This window comes from Chlorocebus sabaeus, chromosome 7 (assembly GCF_047675955.1).
Source record: "Chlorocebus sabaeus isolate Y175 chromosome 7, mChlSab1.0.hap1, whole genome shotgun sequence".
NCBI classification, from domain to species: domain Eukaryota; kingdom Metazoa; phylum Chordata; class Mammalia; order Primates; family Cercopithecidae; genus Chlorocebus; species Chlorocebus sabaeus.
In genome coordinates this window covers 94,881,362-94,905,411 of record NC_132910.1, presented here as the reverse complement: position 1 = coordinate 94,905,411, position 24,050 = coordinate 94,881,362, and the positions used below count along the sequence as shown (strand labels likewise).

The window sequence follows — 24,050 nt, the reverse complement described above, 5'->3', positions numbered from 1 at the left end:
ACCTTGTGCTGCAGCCACATAGATAACCTGCAGTTTTTCTAACTTGCAATGATGTCTCAAATTCCAAGGCCTTGCTGGTACCACACAGCTTGCCTGGTAAAATCCTAGACTTCTTTCCAGATAAATTCAAAAACACCTCCATGAGGTCTTTCTACCTCTCCAAGTAGAATTGACCACTGTCTCCTTTGTGCCCCCACTTCCACCACCATCCTAAAATACTTATTATACTTAGATTAATAAATGTCACTCTTACTGTACTGGAATTTCCCTGAAAGGAAAAGCCATGAAGTACTTATCATTATATTCCTAGTACATAGTCCACAGCACATACCCCTCACCCCAAAAAAAACCTTTTGTAAATAATTGAATAAATTAATAAACACCCAAGGCCCCCAGTAAACATCAAGGCCTAAGCAATGCATATCTGGATTCTAAACAATCATAAGGTTTTACAACACCATGTTAGGCACCAGGGACTTCAGAGAGCTTTTAGTCTAAATGTTATTAGAGAGGCCAACGAAGACCTCGCAAAGGAAGTGGCATTGAACTGAGATTTGACAAGCCAGTACTTAGGCAAGATAGGGAGGGAAATATTTCAGATGAAGGGAGGAGCTGGCACAAGGTTTAGGACATGGAAAAGGTTATGGTGCATTCATAGAGTGAAGAGATATGCAGAATGGCTGGAGCCCCAAGAGGGAAGGGAAGGGTGAAGCTATAAAGATGGGAGGCTAGCAGGACTGGACCATGCAGAGTCTTGCAGGTGTTCACAAAGAAAATTACAGCACCCTCCCATAGACTGAACACACCTCTCTACCTGAACCCCTGGAATTCTGACTCAGGCAGTTCCTAACATCCTGCTGAACAGTTGGGAAACTTGTACTCATAGTCAAAACTACTAGATGGCATTTACAGACTAAGTTTTGTGTAATTTTTTTTTTTTACTTTTTTTTTCTTCTTTTAGCAAAAGTATGCTTGCTCTTGAAATGTTGAAAATATTTTGTTGATCTTAAAATGATGCTTATTTTTCCAGATGCTTGCATTCATTCTGCATGTGCTGTTTTGTCATTTGGCTTGTTTAATTTATTATGTTCACATTCAGATGCAATCTGAAAACCCATTGTGTTAGTTTGTTTTCACACTGCTATAAAGAAATAACTGAGACTGGGTAATTTATAAAGAAAAGAGGTTTAATTGCCTCATGGTTCTGCAGGCTATACAAGCAGCATAGTGCTTCTGCCTCTGGGGAGGCTTCAGGAAACAATCATGGCAAAGGGAAAGTAGTCATGTCTTACATGGTTGGAACAAGAGCAAGAGAAAGAGTAGGGAGAGAGAGAGTTGGAGCAAGAGCAGGAACAAGAGAGAGTGGGGAGGTGCCACACACTTTTAAACAACCAGATCTCATGAGAAATCACTATCTCCAAGACAGCATCAAAGGGGATGGTGTTAAGCAATGAGAAACCAGCCCCATGATCCAATTACCTACCTCCAACATTGGGGATTACATTTCCACATGAGATTTGGATGATGACACAGATCCAAACCATACCGTAACTCACCTAATTCTTTCTCTGTAAGAATTTTACCAAGCATTTATAACAATTAACATTTCATTTAACATCTTTTATGAACAAAGAACAATTCTCGTGCTGAGAAGATTCAAAATAATGGGATATTGAAGTCCTAGGAACAAGTTTTATGTTTCAGAAGAGCCCATTCGGTATCCACAGGGATAAGAAATGTGCACCCTAAATGTAAGTGGATTACACCGAACTGAAAAGTGTAAAGAAGGAGTGGAGGATTAAAGGGAGAAGTGTGGAGAGGACGAAAGTTAGGAATGGAAGTGATGAGCACACCTGTGTGAAGGATGAGAGCTCTAGCTGCCTTTTCCAGTTGTATTCCCGTGCAGCTGAGCCAAAGGCTGATCTCACGTTTATTGTTACATGCCCATTTAAGGCTTCTGGCCATTAACACCTTTGATTTTTTTGGCTTGTTATTTTATTAGCTATTTTCATAACAGTTTCATAGCTAAACCTATTTTACTCAGATTGTATGCCTTTTCAAAAATACAATAGATGGTCCATATTCCATTATCTAGGAATAAGCTGAAGCTCATATCTAACATTTATTAAGAGAGATGGATTATTTTTGTTCATGAATTATCTTTGTAAATAATTTTTACATACTTTCATTGACTCATAAAGATGTTTCTTTCTGTAATTTTAATCTTAATATTTGTTGAACTTCAAAATCCCTATCACCAGGTTATTGTTTAAAAGCATTGGTTTTTATGTTATCTTAAAAGCCATTATGACTGAGTGCTGAACAACTTAGAAACATTCAGTAATTGTTTTGCATGCTATTTAGTGAATTCATATGGCAGTCGTTTATACACACATGACGGAATCAGGTGGCAGGCCAAGTTAAAGAGCAAGGCCAGAAAAGGACTTAAAAGAGAGGAGAAAACATAGACAGTTTGGGAACAATAGATCATGTCTTCTCCATGATTTGGGGGTAAACTGATTACCTATCAGCTGACAAACAGAGGCAGGTTTTAGAAGTCTTCCCTCCGGTAGACTAATGAGAGGTGTCAAAGAAGATGTTTTCTGTTGTTTGTGGGTTCTCCAGGAAACTTTGAGCATTCAGCTGAGAGGCCAAGTTGGCTGCCTCTGAGAAGAAGCCCTTCCACCTCCACTGCATTGCACTTGGGTGCCATTCCCCTCATTTGAATGTCTCAAAGAGATGAGCAAAGGTACATCTACAAAGTTCAGGGTACTGACGTTTATCATAATGATTTGTAACTCTGAGACGAGTGAAAAATACATGAATGCACAGAATAGCAGATTGAAATATAAACCACAGAACACTCCTACAATACAATACTATGCAGTCATTAAAAATCTTATTATAGAAGAATATTTGACAGGATAGGGGTATCTGCGGCATATTAAGTAGAAAGTCATACTTGTAAACATTATATATATATTCATGTATATTTAAACACCATGATCCCAGATTTAGATATAACAACTAAAAGTTCAGATGGCTATATATCAAAATGTGTCAAATGTTCAACCTTGCATAGGCTGACTGTAGATGAATTTTATATTATTATTTGTGCTTTCTCGTAGTTCCCAAATTTTCTTTATTGAATCTATATTACTTTTGCAAATTAAAGAATCTAATTTATAAAATTTTGTAAAATAACTTATAAATTTGAAATGTATTGCATTTAAGAATAAAAACAGTGTTTAATTACAAAAATAATTCGCAATTTATCTAATGAGATTTTAAAAAGATGTATGTGAGTCTACATTCTGATTTCATGTTTGTGTGCATGTTTTTATATTAGAGAGCGGCAGTGACCTAGAATTCATTCCATTGCCTGGTTATCTGACTCTTTAGTCAGTATCTTAGGCTGAAGCCAGCATTGCCTATAATTCCATTACAACTCTGAGCATCCCCTTTCGAAAGAAGAAAAAAAAAAGGCGTGGGAGGGGAAACTTAGAATTGACTCAACCTCTATTGAACTATAAGAACATTAAATGCAATAGTGTTTTATTATTGTTTCAATTTTTACTGAAGAGGTAAGATTGTCCCTAGCAGATGGAGACACTGAGACATGGGATAGAACTTTTGTTCTATATAATTATTATGCACTTCCACCTTTCTTAGCATAGACAGTTTTCCAAATGCATCTTCAAGCTACCCCTTTATAAGCATGATAACAATAATACCCAACGTATATGTAATTCTCTTTATGTGTAACTGCTATACTAACACGTACATACACATACACATCACATACAAAGATACCACATATGCACATATACCACATACGCACACATACAACATACACACACACACACATCACATACACACACATACCATATATGCACACATACCACATACACACACATCACATACACACACACCACATACGCACACATACACATCACATACACACACAACATATACGCACAAATACCACATACACACACGTACACATCACATACACACACACCACATACACACATACATATCACATACACACATACCACATAGGCACACATACACACCACATACACACACACCACACACACACATACCACATACGCACACATACACATCACATACACACACATACCACATACGCACACATACTAATGCACACGTATCACATACACACACACACCAAATATGCACACATACCACATAAGCACACATAGACATGACATACACACCGCATATGCACACATACCACATACGCACACATACCACATATGCACACATAACATCACACATGCACACATACCACATATGCACATATACACATCACATACACACACACCACACAAACACATACCACATATGCACACATACACATCACATACACACAAACCACATACGTACACATACCATGTATGCACACATACCACATACGCACACATAAACATCACATACACATCACATACACACACACCACATACGCACAAATACCAAATACACACACATACACATCACATACGCACACAGCACACACACACACCCCACATACACACACATACACATATGCACACATACCACATACACACACATACACATCACATACACACACACCACATACGCACACATACACATACGCACACGTACACATCACATATGCACACATACACATCACACATGCACACATACCACATATGCATACATACACATCACATACACACACCACAAACATACACATACCACATACGCACACAATACATCACATGCACATGCATACCACATATGCACACATACCACATACACACACATATACACACACACCAAATATGCACACATACACACACACCACATGCACACACATACCACATACGCACATGTACACATCACGTATGCACACATACACATCACACACACACATACCACATATGCACACATATCACATACGCACACATACATATCATATACACACACACCACATATGCACACATACCACATACACATACACATCACATACACATACACCACACAGGCACACATACTACATACACACACATACACATCAGATACACACACACCACACACACTCACATAACCGCATACACACACATACTCATTACTTACACACACATACCACATATGCATACTTACCACGTACACACACATACACATCACATACACACACATACCACATATGCACACATACTTATCACATACACACACATACCATATGCGCACCCATACCACATACGCACACATACACATCACATACACACACACCACATACACACAAATACCACATACACACACATACACATCACATACACATACCACATATGCACACATACACATCACAGATGCACACATACCACATATGCACACACATCACATGCGCACACATACACACCACATATGCACACATACCATATACGCACACATACACATCACATATGCACACACCACACACGCATACATACCACATACGCACACATACACATCACATACATACACATACCACATATGCACACATACCAGATATGCACACATACACATCACACACACACATCCCACATACACACAAATACCACATACACACACATCACATATGCACACATACCACATACACACACATACACATCACACACACACACACACCACATATGCACAAATACCACATACACACACACCACATATGCACACATACCACATACACACACATACACATCATATACACACACACCACATATACACACGTGCACATCGCATATGCACATATACACATCACATACACATACCACATATGCACATGTGCACATCGCATATGCACATATACACATCACATACACACACACCACATATGCACACATGCCACATATGCACACATACCACATATGCACACATACACATCACATACACACACGTACCACATATGCACCCATACCACATATGCACATATACCGCATATGCACATATACCACATATACACACATACACATACATACCATATATGCACACATACCACATATGCACACATACCACATATGCACACATACACATCACATACACACACATACCACATATGCACCCATACCACATATGCACACATACCACATACACACACATATTTAAACTAATTTCGTTCTCACAATGACATTTCAAGGCAGGAATTATTATTGTACAGAGGAGAAAACCAAGGTACACTTTATTTATCTGCAAACCTCTGCTATGCAGAAATTCTGGAGGAGCTTCCGGACCCTTAATTTTAAAATAAGGCCAATAATACAATACTTACCACATAGCAATTCTCTAAAGATTATGTAAGATGTATACAAAAGCGCTTAGCTCAGGCAATGGAGGGATGTGAGAGAAATCTGTCCTTCGTGGTATGCTTTATGGTCCGCTCAGTCACCTCATTCTTAATCCCTTTCTCAACTTCTATTTTATACAGAAATTGTGAGCATATCAGCATCAAGTACCCCTGTTCCGGCAATGCACACTTCCATCTCTTCTTTGGGCCCAGAGAGTTATGTCTCATCACAGTCAAATGGTTTGTTTCCATTTTTTATTTTTAAATGGTGGCTCCACAATCATTTTTGTGATGTAACCCTATTTTAGGGGACCTGTCACTGCAGGGAAACTGACAAACACTGAGAAATGCGAGCTAAGTAGACACAGCCTACTAAGTAGACACAATTCCTACTGCAGAGGAATTCTTGCCTCTGAAATATCTTACAGAAATAATACTGTGAGTTAGAGAAATTAAAACAATGTGGCAAAGCACAGAAATGATGCTTGTGACCATGACATCGTGGACCAGGTAAAGGGAACCTAATAGTGCAGTGTCACGGAGGGTCTGCGGGCAAACTGAGTTCAGCTCAGACCTGGGTTCAACTCTATCCCAGCTGCTGACCCAGGGTGAGTTGCCCTGCAGGGTTTCTATCCCATTAATTTTAAAATGGGGCCAATAACACAGTACTTATCTCACAGCGTTTCTCTAAAGGCTAAACAAGAAGATGTATCTAAAAGTGCGTAGATCAGAGCCTCACACATTATCAGTGGCTGATAAACAATAAGCAAAGCTGGGAGCTGGGATAAGAGTAAACTGGTGGCAGTCTCTCTTGTTAGTTTTCAGGGGAGAAGAAATTCTGGAGCTGCTAGCAGGGATGTGGAAGAATTTGTCTTTCATGATACATTTTATGTCCACGGGGTCGCCTCATTCTTGATCCCTTTCTCAACTTATCTTGTATGCAGATAAGCACAAATCGGACACACATCCAACCACTCCTAGTGCTCATGAAGTTTTGGAATTTTCTGGTAGAACCCTTTACCCTCCAGAAGAGGAAAATAGTATGTTCTTAGTTTTAAATAGTTGCTCTGGAATCATTGTTGTGATTGAACTATATTTACACAAGCTGTAACTCATGGAAGTTCTCAAACTTTTGTGACAGAAAACCCATCTGTTTTACCCCAAAGCCCATATAGCACCCACAACTATTGACTGTGACCAAGAAAGAGAAGGCAAGCCCCAATTAACCTTTGTACATAAAGCCTAAAGAATAATAATAAAAAAAAAATACCTGAATCCTCAATCATGTGATACAACATAGTATATACTATGTAATTTGTAATGATTAAGCTCTAGAAAATTGTGTGGCTTTGGTAGTAAGAGAGCTTCAAGACATAAAATGGCAAGTGGAGACAGAGACAAAAGTAAGATGTGGGCTGACAGGGAAGGTTAGCACAGGTGGAACAGTAAGGCAACCGTACTATCCATTGCTGCTGACATAGAATCCAGAGAGACTATTGGCAAAAGCTCAGATGAGATACAGTAACAGTTTAGATTCAGACAGTGGCTGTGGCATAAATCTGGAAAATTGATAGCCACATGACCCCTCTTTGCATGGGACTGGCATCCGTGTGGAGTAATGGCTCCATACGTCTCCTTTCTTCTCATTATTCTTACATTTTTTTAAAAAATATATTGCTTCTTGTGTAAGTCAATAAGTGATTCTTCCAATACTTTCTCATTCCTTTCCCCTCAGTTATGAGATAATTTGCTTATTTCTCATCCATGAATACTTGTTGGGTCATTAAAAGTAGATACTGAAATTATTAATGGTAAGACTGACACATTACATCATAAAATTTACTAACCAGATGTTGAAAGTTGACCAACAACTCTCAAAATGTGATTAAGAAAAGGAAACCCACAAAACTGTTTAACTCCAAAATGATTTTTTTTTTGCACATACCTTACTTGTTTGGACTTAACATTGAAATTTTGCTTTATAGGAGAACGGGTACAACTTGTCCATGAATTCTCTGAACTAGGTATGTTAATATTTGACAAATAATAAAAGTCATTCCATTTTAAACTATCCATTGCTTGTTTCAAATGCCTAAGAAAATGTGTCAATCTTAAAACAGAAGAGCGTATGTTGTTTACTTTATTCAAACAAAATTGTAAAGGCAAAGAAAATATTCTCTTTTTAAAATTAAATTAGCCATCTCTTATTTTTAAAAACATTTAGGGGGCCAGGAGCAGTGGCTCATGCCTGTAATCCCAGAGCTTTGGGAGGCCAAGCCTGGCTAATCACTTGAGCCCAGGAATTTGAGAACAGCCTGGGCAATATGGCAAAATCCGTCTCTACAAAAAAATACAAAATTAGCTGGGATGGGGCACGCACCTGTAGTCCCAGCTACTTGGGAGGCTGGCTGAGGTGGGAGGATCGATTGCCTGAGCCTGGGAGTTTGAGGCTGCAGTGAGCTGTGACTGTACCACTGTACTCTAGTCTTGGTGACCGAGTAAGACCCTGTCTCAGAAACAAATACATAAGTAAATAAAAATAAATAAAAACATTTTGGAAATAGAAATACATAATTTGGTAATAGTTTTTCTCTTAAGTGAGATGTTTTACCTTTCTAGCCAACCCTGAGTGCTTGAAAAAAGCCTCATAAGAGCTTATAAAACAAATGAACCTCCCTCTTCCTTACCGTAAAGAGCCAGGCATTTAAAATCATCTAATTAACTGGTACTGTATTTCAAAGTTAAATCTCAGCCTTGATTCATTTTTGGCCCAATGCAACCACTTAGGGGCCATCTTGACAACCTCTGCTGAAGGGACATCCCTTCCCCTCACTTGAGTATCACTGTGTGTGCTCATTTGCTATTCTGCATTCTAACCCTCCCTTGACACTTGGCTGTGTCCACAGCTCACAGGGTAAAAAGCACATCATAGAACTTCATCACTATCACATACATTCAAGCTAAGTGGTCAAGAAAGCTGGGCAACACCAGCAAGAGGAAATGCTACTTTTACTTTTTATCAATACTAGGGCTTTTAAATATTAATTAGGCAAATAAATGAGCCGTTTTACCTTTATGTCCAGCCTTCCATTCTATTTACTTCATCGGGAAGCACTACAAATATGCTATAAATATGGAACTATCTCTAAATTAATTTATTTCCATTGTTTCATTCCCAAATATAAAAGACTGCAAAAGCATTTTAGCGACTATATTGGAGACTATGCATAAGAATACTGTGGAAGGAATAAAGCTTAGAATATAGATGACCTGCATTATAGTTATAATTCTAGTTTTAACTAGTTGTCTGACCAAGGCTAAGTTAACCTTATTCAGCTTCTTTTCTTCATTTGTAAACTGTTCATACCAGTTTCTTTCCAAAAGTATGATTCTGTGATCTGTTCAATGTTCTTTTATACATCAAGACATTATTTTCTCTCATAACTTCCAAATTATGAGAGAATTTGTGTTTTTTTCCCCCATATCTGAGTAGAAGGTCCACTGAGTTCTTATCTACAGTTACACTAGTGAAGAACGCTGGGTCTGGAATCAGAAGCCTCAGGTCTTAGTTCTGTCATCAACTAGTTGTGCGACCTTGGACAAAAGACTTGATCACTCACAGTCCCAGTTTCCCACATGGTTACTGTAAAGTGCACAATTTTTAAAAAGACAAAATATACATAATAGTATATTAATTGTACTTTCTATTAAAAGGCAAGGTGAAGTTACCCTGATTTTATCTGTCTTATTTTTCAATTGCTATGTGGTCATTTATTTCAGGCTTTCATAATTTTGCTGCTCTCTTTATCTCCTGTAGTGATAGCACTCATTATTTTTGGGGTGATGGCTGGTGTCATTGGAACGATCCTCTTTATTTCTTACGGTATTTGCCGACTGAGAAAGGTGAGAATTCAGTTTTTAATGTTGCTCTAAATACCAATGTGGACAGCTCTTGGAGGGTTTATTCCTCTGAGTTCAGTTAAACTCAAAAGAGGAACAGAACTGCAAAAAATTCCATCTTTTTCAACTGGACACATAGCAGTCACTGTGTTACTCTTGCAGAATTTATTTTTTTATGCATTTGCCCAGTTAAAGCGAACCTCTAAATATAAATCTATCCCCAATTTTCCCAATGAAAATTCTCCCTAAGTTTTTGTCTAACTTGCTTTCACATATTTTGATGGATATTGAGGAAATATTAAGATTCTATTTATAGTATTTACCCTATTTGTGTATAAAATATTTAAAAGAATATATTTACATGTGTTTAAAACTTTGGGGGAGGCTAAGGCAGGAGGATTGCTTAAGCTCAGGAGTTTGAGACCAGCCTGAGCAACAAGGTGAAACCTAGTCTATACAAAAAATATGAAAATTAGAAAGGTGTGGTGGTGCACATGTGTAGTATCAGCTACTCAGGGGACTAAAGTGGGAGGATTCGTTGAGCCTGGGAAATCAAGGCTGCAGTGAGCTGTGATCATGCTACTGCATTCCAGCCTGGGCAACACAGTGAGACCCTGTCTCAATAAATAAATAAATAAATAAATAAATAAAAATAAACAAAATAAAACTTTTGCTTTTCTTAATTCTCACGTATTCTGAAACAAATTTTTCAAATTTTCACCCATGAATTCTTAACATCAGTGATTTATTTTGAATCACTAATGCTTTTTTTTAAATACATATTTTTTTGAGACAGAGTTTCCCTCTGCCACCCAGGCTCGAGGGCAAAGTAGCGCAATCTCTGCTCACTGCAGCCTCCGCCTCCCGGGTTCAAGTGATTCTCGTGCTTCAGCCTCTGCAGTAGTTGAGACTACAGTTGCAGGCCACCATGCCTGGTTAATTTTTGTATTTTTTTAATAGTAGAGATGGGGTTTCACTGTGTTGGCCAGACTGGTTTCAAACTCCTGACCTCAAGTGATCCACCTGCCTTGGTCTCCAAAGTGCTGGGATTACAGGCACGAGCCACCACACCCAGCCCACTAATGATATTTTTAAATACATACAACATAGCTTATCGAAGTGTGTAACTTTTGCTATCATTTTCTATTCACAATATTTAAGACACAATGTGTGTGTGTATTTATGATGCTGTCACTGTCTCTGTAATCCTAGATCAGAAGTACTTAAGTCACATGAGATTGGTACAGTTGTGTTTTCATTCATCCTCTATTCTTAATCTCTCTTTGTGACTTTTGAGACCATAACCACTATATAATTCTTTTAAAAGGCTGAGTGGTGTAACAACACTGCAATTGTGGGGCCATCAGAAGAATGATAGTAATATCTACATTAAGTTCCTTTGCCTCTTTTCTTTTTTTAACTGCTTCTAACAGTTAACTTCTACAGTCATCCAATCCTATAATTGATTTTCATTATTATATGTAAATATATCTTCCTTAAATAATGCTTTTTGTTAATCAAAGAAAAATAACTGAGAATGCCTACCCTTGTATGAGATTTTTCGTAAGGACTTTAATATAAGATAACTTCTCTTGCCTGGAATATAAAAGAGAAAAATCATCTTCTTACATGGGCATGTATGGCAAAGTGGGTTGTCTTCTCTCTTGGTCAATGTTCTAAAACCTGGAAAAGTCAAGGAAATATTTAGTTGAGAAAATTCAGAGAATTTTCTAAATGTGTATGGATGAATTTTGTCCTGGTCAACGTGATGCAAAGATCACACACTTCATTTTTAGTTTCACTTTCACTATTTATTACAACAGGGAAATCTGTAGTATCAGTGTTTGAGGTGATATTTCTCCTACTGAAATACCAAATACTATAGAAGAAACAAATACAAGTTTAAATCAATGCTTATAAATACTAGTAACTAGTAACAACAACAAAATATCTGCAAAGGGGATTTCAACCAAAAGAAAAGAAAATTTAGAAAAAAATATTTTTAAGCTGAAGCATTTTACTTTTTACTGTCTTAAGGTGAGAAAATTGTGTTATTAATATTTTTCTGGTATTTCTTCATAGAAAAGCCCATCTGATGTACAACCTCTCCCCCCACCTGATGCAGAGGTGCCTTTAAGTTCTGTTGAAATAGAAAATCCAGGTTGGTGTTAATATTTGCAGTTCCTTTTGCCTTTTAGGAAAAACAAACAAACTAGTGAGTTACTTCTTTCTGATTTGAGGGAGGGGAAAACTAGTTATGATTCATTTCTATTCTATTTCATTAATTCTACTTCTGATTTTTTAGAAATGTAAGAGTTTGCTGCAGCATAGTGAGATTCTCTTTTAGACACAACATGTTTTGTTTTGTTTTGTTTTTTTAAAAAAAGACTCAATCAAATAGTAAAAACAAAAGAGAAAACCAAGTGTACTTCTTATTTCCCAAACTGCAAAGTTCTGTGTGTAGGAGACTCTATGGTCAGTATGGTGTAGTGTAGTGTAATAGCCCCAGATCTGAAATCAGACTTGGATTTGAATCCATGCTCCAACGCCTATTAGCTGTGTAACCCTGAGCAAGCTACTAAACCTCTGTTAATATGGGGATAATGATAGCGTCAATCTCACAGAGTTTAATGATAATTAAATGAGCAACAACCGGTAAAGCATTTAAAACCATTCATGGTGGCCATGATAAGTTCTCACGCCTGTTAGCTGTTATCAATATAGCAGGTGTCATTCCCAAATGACCTCCTGTGCACACTGGCAAGCCATCTGGCACATGCGTTCATCTCCACTCCCAGGTGCTAAGTAGATACAAAACATACGAAAGGCTATAGATATATTTTGTTTATCCAGAACAGTACTGAACCACATAGAGCTTTTTGAAAAGAACATTTATTGTCAACTTTTAAAAGTGGGAAATTGTTACATTTTATTTTATTTATTATACTTTAAGTTCTAGGGTACATGTGCACAACATGCAGGTTTGTTACATATGTATACATGTGCCATGTTGGTGTGCTGCACCCATTAACTCGTCATTTACATTAGATATATCTCCTAATGCTATCCCTCACCCCTCCCCCCAGCCCACGACAGGTGCCATTGTGTGATGTTCCCCACCCTGTGTCCAAGTGATCTCATTGTTCAATTCCCACCTGCGAGTGAGAACATGTGGTGTTTGGTTTTCTGTCCTTGTGATAGTTTGCTCAGAATGATGGTTTCCAGCTTCATCCACGTCCCTACAAAGGACATGAGCTCATCCTTTTTTATGGCTGCATAGTATTCCATGGTGTATATGTACCACATTTTCTTAATCCAATCTGTCACTGATGGACATTTGGGTTGGTTCCAAGTCTTTGCTATTGTGAATAGTGCCATGATAAACATACGTGTGCATGTGTCTTTATAGCAGCATGATTTATAATCCTTTGGGTATATACCCAGTAATGGGATGGCTGGATCAAATGGTATTTCTAGTTCTAGATCCTTGAGGAATCGCCACACTGTCTTCCACAATACTTGAACTAGTTTACAGTTGCACCAATAGTGTAAAAGTGTACCTATTTCTCCACATCCTTTCCAGCACCCGTTGTTTCCTTTTTAATGATCACCATTCTAACTGGTGTGACATGGTATCTCATTGTGGTTTTCATTTGCATTTCTCTGATGGCCAGTGATGATGAGCATTTTTTCATGTGTCTGTTGGCTGCATAAATGTCTTCTTTTCTGAAGTGTCTGTTCATATCCTTTGCCCACTTTTTGATGAGGTTGTTTGATTTTTTCTTGTAAATTTAAGTTCTCTGTAGATTCTGGATATTAGTCCTTTGTTAGATGGATACGTTGTAAAATTTTCTCCCATTCTGTAGGCTGCCTGTTCACTCTGATGGTAGTTTCTTTTGCTGTGCAGAAGCTCTTTAGTTTAATTAGATCCCATTTGTCAATTTTGACTTTTGTTGCCATTGCTTTTTGTGTTTTAGTCATGAAGTCCTTGGCCATGCCTATGTCCTGAATGGTATTGCCTAAGTTTTCTTCTAGGGTTTTTATGATTTTAGGTCTAACATTTAAGTCTTTAATCGATCTTGAATTAATTTTTATATGGTATAAGGAAGGGATCCAGTTTCAGCTTTCTACTTATGGCTAGCCAGTTTTCCCAGCACCATTTGTTATATAGGGAATCCTTTTCCCATTGCTTGTTTTTGTCAGGTTTGTCAAAGATCAGATGGTTGTAGATGTGTGGTGGTATTTCTGAGGCCTCTGTTCTGTTCCATTGGTCTCTGTTTCTGTTTTGGTACCAGTACCATGCTATTTTGGTTACTGTAGCCTTACAGTATAGTTTGAAGTCATGTAGCATGATGTCTCCAGCTTTGTTCTTTTGGCTTAGGATTGTCTTGGCAATGCAGGATCTTTTTTGGTTCCATATGAACTTTAAAGTAGTTTTTTCCAATTCTGTGAAGAAAGTCATTGGTAGCTTGACGGGGATGGCAGTGGATCTATAAATTACCTTGGGCAGTATGGCCATTTCCACGATATTGATTCTTCCTATCCATGAGCATGGTATGTTCTTCCATTTGTTTGTGTCCTCTTTTATTTCACTGAGCAGTGGTTTGTAGTTCTCCTTGAAGAGGTCCTTCACATCCCTTGTGAGTGGGATTCCTAGGTATTTTATTCTTGTTGAAGCAATTGTGAATGGAAGTGCACTCATAATTTGGCTCTCTGTTTGCCTGTTATTGGTGTAGAGAATGCTTGTGATTTTTGCACATTGATTTTGTATCCTGAGACTTTGCTGAAGTTGCTCATCAGCTTAGGAGATTTTGGGCTGAGACGATGGGATTTTCTAAATATATAATCATGTCATCTGCAAACAGGGACAGTTTGACTTCCTCTTTTCCTAACTGAATACCCTTTATTTCTTTCTCCTGCCTCATTGCCCTGGCCAGAACTTCCAATACCATGTTGAATAGGAGTGGCGAGAGAGGGCATCCCTGTCTTGTGCCAGTTTTCAAAGGGAATGCTTCCAGTTTTTGCCCATTCAGTATGATATTGGCTGTGGGTTTGTCATAAATAGCTCTTATGATTTTGAGATACGTCCCATCAATTAGTAGTTTATTAAGAGTTTTCAGCATGAAGGGATGTTGAATTTTGTCAAAGGCGTTTTTTGCATCTATTGAGATAATCATATGGTTTTTGTCTTTGGTTCTGTTTATTTGATGGATTACGTTTATTGATTTGCCAATATTGGACCAGCCTAGCATTCCAGCCATGATGCCAACTTGATCATAGTAGATAAGCTTTTTGATGTGCTGCTGGATTTGGTTTGCCAGTATATTGAGGATTTTTGCATAAATGTTCATCAGGGATATTGGTCTAAAATTCCGTTTTGTGTATGTGTGTGTGTCTTTGTTACCAGGCTTTGGTATCAGGATGATGCTGGCCTCATCAAATGAGTTAGGGAAGATTCCCTCTTTTTCTATTGATTGGAATAGTTTCAGAAGGAATGCTACCAGCTCCTCTTTGTACCACTGGTAGAATTCCACTGTGAATCTGTCTGGTCCTGGATGGATTAATTATTAATTAGGCCATTAGTTATTAATTATTGCCTCAATTTCAGAGCCTGTTATTGGTCTATTCAGGTATTCAACTTCTTCCTGGTTTGGTCTTGGAAGGGTGTATGTGTCCATGAATTTATCCATTTCTTCTAGATTTTCTAGTTTATTTGCATATAGGTGTTTATAGTATTCTCTGATGGTAGTTTGTATTTTTGTGGGATCGGTGGTGATATCCCCTTTATCATTTTTTATTGCGTCTGTTTGATTCTTCTCTCTTTTCTTCTTTATTAGTCTTGCTAGTGGTCTATCCATTTTGCTGATCTTTTCAAAAAACCAGTTCCTGGATTCACTGATTTTTTTGAAGTGTTTTTTGTGTCTCTATCTCCTTCAATTCTACTCTGATCTTACTTATTTCTTGCCTTCTGTTAGCTTTCGAATGTGTTTGCTCTTGCTTCTCTATTTCTTTTAATTATGATGTTAGGGTGTCAATTTTAGATCTTTCCTGCTTTCTCTTGTGGGCATTTAGTGCTATAAATTTCCCTCTACACACTGCTTTAAATGTGTCCCAGAGATTCTGGTATGTTGTGTCTTTGTTCTCATTGATTTCAAAGAACATCTTTATTTCTGCCTTCATTTCATTATGTACCCAGTAGTCATTCAGGAGCAGGTTGTTCAGTTTCCATGTAGTTGAGCAGTTTTGAGTGAGTTTCTTAATCCTGAGCTCTAGTTTGATTGCACTGTGGTCTGAGAGACAGTTTGTTATAATCTCTGTTCTTTTACGTTTGCTGAAGAGTGCTTTACTTCCAACTATGTGGTCAATTTTGGAATAAGTGGAATGTGGTGCTGAGAAGAATGTATATTCTGTTGATTTGTCTATCTGTTGATAGACATCTATTAGGTCCACTTGGTACAGAGCTGACTTCAATTCCTGGATATCCTTGTTAACTTTCTGTCTCGTTGATCTGTCTAATGTTGACAGTGGGGTGTTATAGTCTCTCATTGTTATTGTGTGGGAGTCTAAATCTCTTTGGAGGTCTCTAAGGACTTGCTTTATGAATCTGGGTGATCCTGTATTAGGTGCATATATATTTAGAATAGTTAGCTCTTCTTGTTGAATTGATCCCTTTACCATTATGTAATGGCCTTCTATGTCTCTTTTGATCTTTGTTGGTTTAAAGTCTGTTTTATCAGAGACTAGGATTGCAACCCCTGCTTTTTGTTTTCCATTTGCTTGGTAGATCTTCCTCCATCCCTTTATTTTGAGCCTATGTGTGTCTCTGCACATGAGATGGGTCTCCTGAATACAGCACACTGATGGATCTTGACTCTATCCAATTTGCCAGTCTGAGTCTTTTAATTGGAGTATTTAGCCCATTTACATTTAAGGTTAATATTGTTATGTTTGAATTTGATCCTGTCATTATGATGTTAGCTCATTATTTTGCTTGTTACTTGATGCAGTTTCTTCCTAGCATTGATGGTCTTTACAATTTGACATGTTTTTGCAGTAGCTGGTACCGGTTGTTCCTTTCCATGTTTAGTGCTTCCTTCAGGAGCTCTTGTAAGGCAGGCCTGGTGGTGACAAAATCTCTCAGCATTTGTTTGTCTGTACAGGATTTTATTTCTCCTTCACTTATGAAGCATAGTTTGGCTGGATATGAAATTCTGAATTGAAAATTATTTTAAGAATGTTGAATATTGGTCCCCACTCTCTTCTGGTTTGTAGAGTTTCTGCCTAGGGATTAGATGTTAGTCTGATGGACTTCCCTTTGTTGGTAACCCGACCTTTCTCTCTGGCTCCTCTTAACATTTTTTTCTTCTTTTCAACTTGGGTGAATCTGACAATTATGTGTCTTAGAGTTACACTTCTCGAGGAGTATCTTTGTGGTGTCTTCTGTATTTCCTGAACTTGAATGTTGGCCTGCCTTGCTAGGTGAGGGAAATTCTCCTGGATAATATCCTGAAGAGTGCTTTCCAACTTAGTTCCATTCTCCCCGTCACTTTCAGGTACACCAATCAGACGTAGATTTGGTCTTTTCACATAGTCCCCTATTTCTTGGAGGATTTGTTCATTTCTTTTTACTCTTTTTCCACTAAACTTCTCTTCTCACTTGATTTCATTCATTTGATCTTCAATCACTGATACCCTTTCTTCCACTTGATCAAATCAGCTACTGAAGCTTGTGCATGCATCGTGTAGTTCTTGTGGCATGGTTTTCAGCTCCATCAGGTCATTTAAGGTCTTCTCTACACTGTTTATTCTAGTTAGCCATTTGTCTAATCTTTTTTTCAAGGTTTTTAGCATCTTTGTGATGGGTTTGAACATCTTCCTTTAGCTAGGAAAAGTTTGTTATTACTAATCATCTGAAGCCTTCTTCTCTCAACTCGTCAAAGTCATTCTCCATCCAGCTTTCTTCCATTGCTGGCAAGGAGCTGCATTCCTTTGGAGGAGAAGAGGCACTCTGATTTTTAGAATTTTCAGCTTTTCTGCCCTGGTTTCTCCCCATCTTTGTGGTTTTATCTACCTTTGGTCTTTGATGATGGTGTTTTGGTGTGGATGTCCTTTCTGTTTGTTAGTTTTCCTTCTAACAGTCAGGACCCTCAGCTGCAGGTCTGTTTGAGTTTGCTGGAGGTCTACACCAGACCATGTTTGCATGGGTATCACCAGCAGAGGCTGCAGAACAGCAAATATTGCAGAATAGAAAATGTTGCTGCCTGATCCTTCCTCTGGAAGCTTTGTCTCAGAGGGGCACCCAGTTGTATGAGGTGTCTCCCAGTTAGGCTACTTGGGGGTCAGGGACCCACTTAAAGAGACAGTCTGTCTGTTCTCAAATCTCAAACTCCATGCTAGGAGAACCACTACTCTCTTCAAAGCTCTCAGACAGGGACATTTAAGTCTGCAGAAGTTTCTGCTGCCTTTTGTTCAGCTATGCCCTGCCCCCAGAGGTGGAGTCTACAGAGGCAGGCAGGCCTCCTTGAGCTGTGGTGGGCTCCACCCAGTTCAAGCTTCCCAGCTGTTTTGTTTACCTACTCAAGCCTCAGCAATGGTGGACGCCCCTCCCTCTGCCTCACTGCTGCTTTGCAGTTCGATCTCAGACTGCTGTGCTAGCAGTGAGCAACGCTCCGTGGGTGTGGGACCCTTGGAGCCAGGCGTGGGATATAATATCCTGGTGTGCTGTTTGCTAAGACCATTGGAAAAGCACAGTATTAGGGTGGGAGTGTCCCGATTTTCCAGGTACCGTCTGTCATGGTTTCCCTTGGCTAGGAAAGGGAATTCCCTTACCCCTTGTGCTTCCTGGGTGAAGGGATGCCCACCCTGCTCCATGGGTTGCATCCACTGCCCTACAAGCCCCAGTGAGATGAACTTGGTACCTCAGTTGGAAATGCAGAAATCACCCATCTTCTGCATCACTCAGGCTGGGAGCTGCAGACTGGAGCTGTTCCTATTCGGCCATCTTGGGACCTCCCTCCTGAAATTGTTACATTTTAAAAATCAGGTATTACTATTCCTTTGGGGAAAAATGTTAACTCCCAAAATGCTGAGAGTCTTCACACCATCATGAGACCAATTCCTAAGAGCTGAGTAGTGGCTGCTACCCCTACTGTTGGCTAAATACCTAGCCAATTGCATTTGTTTTATTCACTATGGCCCCTAGTATTAACTATATACAGAAAGTATATAGTTCCTATTAAACTTTGCCAGAAGCATAAATCCAAATGACATCTATTTTGGGAGATAGTCACCAAGAACAAGTCTCTGTAATGAGCTTTATTCCTTAAGCAAAAGAGATTTCATTCTGCCTTCTACAAAATCAGTTGGTTTTCTCCCATAATTTTCAAAACTCATGACAGACCAGAGGTCCTGTACACTTCTGGATTTCAATTTTAACCCTGGACCAGTCTAGGTTTTCTAGACTTTAAAGAGTCACAGAACACAGAGTTTTAAAGATTCATCACAGCTACACAGGTTATATGCAGGATTTGCCACATCACATTATCATGTGAATTCTTAAAGCTTAACAATGATTGTTACATAAGTTTATAATCCTAAGAAGTTCCTGCTATGTGGAAATGAATGGCATAGATATGATTCTCAGGCAAAAGGATTAATAAAATCCAATCTGCAGGTACTTGAAACAACAAAAGTTTTTAAGTCATATACCAGATTCACTTCATTTACTAAGGTTATCTTGTTATTGGACTGGCAGCTGGAACAAGTATCTATAAAATATTCATTTTATCTGCATTCTGTCTGTTCCACAAAAAAAAGTCTTGATGCAGTTTTTTAAATGGAGCAATTACAACCTAAAGCCTATTTTTTTAAACTTAAATTTATATACTTTTTTTGCTAGTTATTTATTCTGTGACAAATTTAGTGTTTAGTGTTTCCCCTGCCATTTTTTTTTTCACACAATCTTAAGCATCTCAGATGTTGGGGACAATTTAATACACCACAGTGCATTAAGATATCCTTGTAGTTAGACCAGAAAACCAAACACTGCATGTTCTCACTCATAGGTGGGAATTGAACAATGAGATCACTTGGACTTGGGAAGGGGAACATCACACACTGGGATCTATTATGGGGAGGGGGGAGGCGAGAGGGATGGCATTGGGAGTTACACCTGATGTAAATAATGAGTTGATGGGTGCTGACGAGTTGATGGGTGCAACACACCAATGTGGCACAAGTATACATATGTAACAAACCTGCACATTGGGCACATGTACCCTGGAATTTAAAGTATAATGATAAAAAAATAAAAATAAAAATAAAATAAAATAAACCTAAAAGATATCCTTGTAGATTAATTCAGTTAAGTGCAACAAACATTTGCTAAATGCGTACAGTGGGGTAGGCACCACACTCACATTAGATATACCAATGTGAGTCTCCGTCCTTTAGAAGCTGAGAGACTAATGGAAAAACAGAATGTCATTGCAGTGAACAAGTTCTACAGTAGTGGAGGCAATAGCTCTACTTGTCCCAGAGATTGAGACAGGTATCAAAGGCTTCTGGAGATGAAATCACCTGGGATTAGCCTTAAAAGACAGATGAGGCCGGGTGCAGTGGCTCATGCCTGTAATCCTAGCACTTTGGGAGGCCGAGGCGGGCAGATCACAAGGTCAGGAGATTGAGACCATCCTGGCTAACACAGTGAAACCCCGTCTCTACTAAAAATACAAAAAAATTAGCCTGGCGTGATGGTGGGTGCCTGTAGTCCCAGCTACTCTGGAGGCAGAGGCAGGAGAATGGCGTGAACCCCGGAGGCAGAACTTGCAGTGAGCCGAGGTCACGCCACTGCACTCCAGCCTGGGAGACAGAGCGGAACTCCGTCTCAAAAAAAAAAAAAAAACAGACAGATGAATATTACCTAGGGCAGGGTTTTAGCAGAAGGACAGCCTGAGTGAGTACAGGCATGGAAGACAGAATATGTTTACTTAAAGAATTGTATGCATTTCCACATTAGCAGGATTGCTGCTTTGATTCTCTGTTCATGTTTCAAATATGTGTAATGACAGTGGGAAGTCTGAAGAACCAAACTTTAGGCTCACTTTATTTCCCCACATTTGTGCAAGTGAAGTTATTAAATGTCTTAGTATGTTACTGAAACAGGTTATGAAATCTGCCTGCACCTCACAGAAAACATAGGAAAACACATTATTAAAGAATATTTAAAATGCTTTAGTCCTACTTTTATAGAATACGGCTCTAAATTAGTTTATAAGCCAAAGGCATAAGAGGTTAAAATGACAGTACCATCTCAACAAGAACTAATGATGTTAAGGAGTAATTAAAGTATAAATTGTTTTAACCTTCTAAAAGTGCACGTGATCTGTGATTGGTGAAAAATGAGAATAAGCGAATCTGAGTCAGCTGCCGACTGTGGCATCCACATGTGACCCACCAGCCTATTTCTCACAGGAGGATGTTTGAGATGCACAGTTCCCATGGTGCCCAAATAGAAGAAGACTGGAAAAGCTCTGCTTCTGTAAGAGCAAGGGCTCCCCTCTCCCTTTCATGCACTTTCTAGGAACAACATAAATTCAACTTTCCAACCAGGAAAAGTGGAGCATCGGGTTTACTGGAGAAAACTAGCCCAGTGCCCTTCTTTCATACCCTAGAACCAGAGAGGAACTTGACGATAAACCTTTGTGCAGACTTCTCCTTGGGGGGAAAAAAAAGTCATTATTAAAAAAGACATGACAGACTTAGAAACATACCTTAAATTTTAACATGCATATGTGATTCAACTTATCATTTACTGGCTTCACATTACATTTTACCTCTATACAAGTTTGGCTATTAGTTTCTTATCTCTGTAGAAACTAGGAGCAGAGCAATTATATTTATTCTTTACCTAAGTCTTTTAGAATAGATAGTCTAAGAAATTCTGTATTTTTCTTTACACGAAACTTCAATAGAGCTAATATTAAGGAGAGTCCTTTCGTTTCCTACTAATTACACTCAAAGACAACTCTGCAGGAATGTAGAATCCTAAAATTTATACTGTGCATTAATTTCCTATTGTGCTTAAACATAATTATGTCTCATATTTCGGTCTTGTATTTTTTTTTACTATAATCCTTCTAGAGGAAACTGATCAATTGAATCTGTTCACCAAACCAAATGAGGAAAGAACATAAAGAAGACATAAGACTTCAGTCAAGTGAAAAATTAACATGTGGATTGGACACTCCAATAAATTATATACCTGCCTAAGTTGTACAATTTCAGAATGCAATTTTCATTATAATGAGTTCCAATGACTCAATGATGGGGAAAAAATCTCTGCTCATTAATATTTCAAGGTAAAGAACAAATGTTTCTTTGAGTGCTTCCTTTTGTGTGTTAGTATAATTTTTAGAATTGATTGAGAATTCTGTTCGAAAACTTTAGTTGAATTCATCTACATTTGTTTAATACTAACTTAATCTATTCTATTGTATTATAATGATGGTTCTGTCAAATGAAAGGGTGAAATACCTAGGTGAAGTTTAGGTTTTCTTCCTATTGTAAACTTTTGAATCTGGTTTCATTGTTTTAAATAAATTAAGGGGACACTAAAGTCCTATCATTCATTTGCTCCATTGCTGAACAGGTAAGATATAATATTACATGAATGATTACTATATTTTGTTCACACTAATAAAGCTTGTGCTCAGAAATGCCATACACACACACACACCCCTGCACACAAATACACACATTATCATTTAATGCATAAATCAATGCAAAAGGTTTTCCCATTAATATGAAATGTTACATATATATAAATGCCATATTTAAAATAATTTGTGTAACAGTAGAACTTTGTCAGAGCACTCACTGAAGCTTGCATTCCACTGAAAGAGTTATTTGTGTAAGTAGAGTATCCTGAGAAGGAAAAGACTTACGACTTTTCTTTATAACAGAAACTCAACTCTAAATTCAACAAGATGTGCAAACTGGACATGCAGGTGAATATTTTAATAGGTTACTATATGTTCTCAATTAAATTCTTTAATCTGTCCAGTCCCAGTTTCTCTTATTAATAAAACTTTGGAAATTTCTTTAAACCATTTACAGGAAATTTCTAGATATAGAGACTAAGGACTGTGACTATACAGCTGTCACTCTTAAGTTTAGTGAAACTTAAAAAGCAAAAACAAAAAACAAAAAAGACCTTCCTGTGATACTTTATTTCCAAACTAATAAAAATCTACATGACTTTTTATTGTTGTGTGATAACAAAGTAAGTTTTTTGTATTTTGTGTACTTTCAGGCCTGGCAACTGAAATTTACCTTTTAATAAATTTAAAAATCTAAATTTTAACCTACTTGTATGCTCAGAGAGTGTTTTTGTATTAAAGTGACTACTTAAAATAAAGACCAAGACTAAGAAGGGAACATTTCTGTTGATACATGTGTTTTAAAAGTAATTTTAAGAGCATTATTAGGTTAATTTAATCCAATTAATGACCCAAATGCCAAGGTAATTTTAAATTTACATTTTTAATAAAAGCAGCATGTTGAAACAAGAGAGGGTGAGATGAACCTTTTCGCTCAAGTAATTTACAAGTCAAAGACAAGAAGAGATCAGAGTGAACGTGCCATCTTAACCAGAGCTACAGAATTTAGTGAATAATTAAAGTACAAATTGCTTTAACCTCCTTGAACTTTTCCAAGCAATTTCTCTGTACTTCTATATATGAATGTCTTAGTTAATTTTCTGCTACTATAACAGAATACCACAGACTGGGTAATTTAGAAGAAAAGAAATTTATTTTCTTCCTAGTTCTGGAGGCTGGGAAGG

General features: G+C 37.9%; 1 protein-coding gene across 5 annotated transcripts in view; it reads left to right on the top strand.

The window, feature by feature from the left end:
* The window catches only part of GYPA (glycophorin A (MNS blood group)), a 38,682-nt gene extending 15,589 nt beyond the window's left edge, over positions 1-23,093 (top strand). For 3 of the 5 annotated variants that reach the window (XM_037992486.2, XM_007999888.3, XM_037992511.2), the window contains 5 exons: positions 6,449-6,547; positions 8,293-8,331; positions 10,125-10,210; positions 12,290-12,368; positions 22,349-23,093. In XM_037992486.2, coding sequence (XP_037848414.1) covers positions 6,449-6,547; positions 8,293-8,331; positions 10,125-10,210; positions 12,290-12,368; positions 22,349-22,401 — 356 coding nt within the window. In that variant the 3' untranslated portion in view covers positions 22,402-23,093. Of the gene's footprint in view, positions 1-1,633; positions 1,752-2,625; positions 2,750-6,448; positions 6,548-8,292; positions 8,332-10,124; positions 10,211-12,289; positions 12,369-22,348 lie in introns of all 5 variants that reach the window. The other 2 variants (XM_037992496.2, XM_007999890.3) reach the window with 2 other exon arrangements.
* The last annotated feature ends 957 nt before the right edge of the window (positions 23,094-24,050 follow it).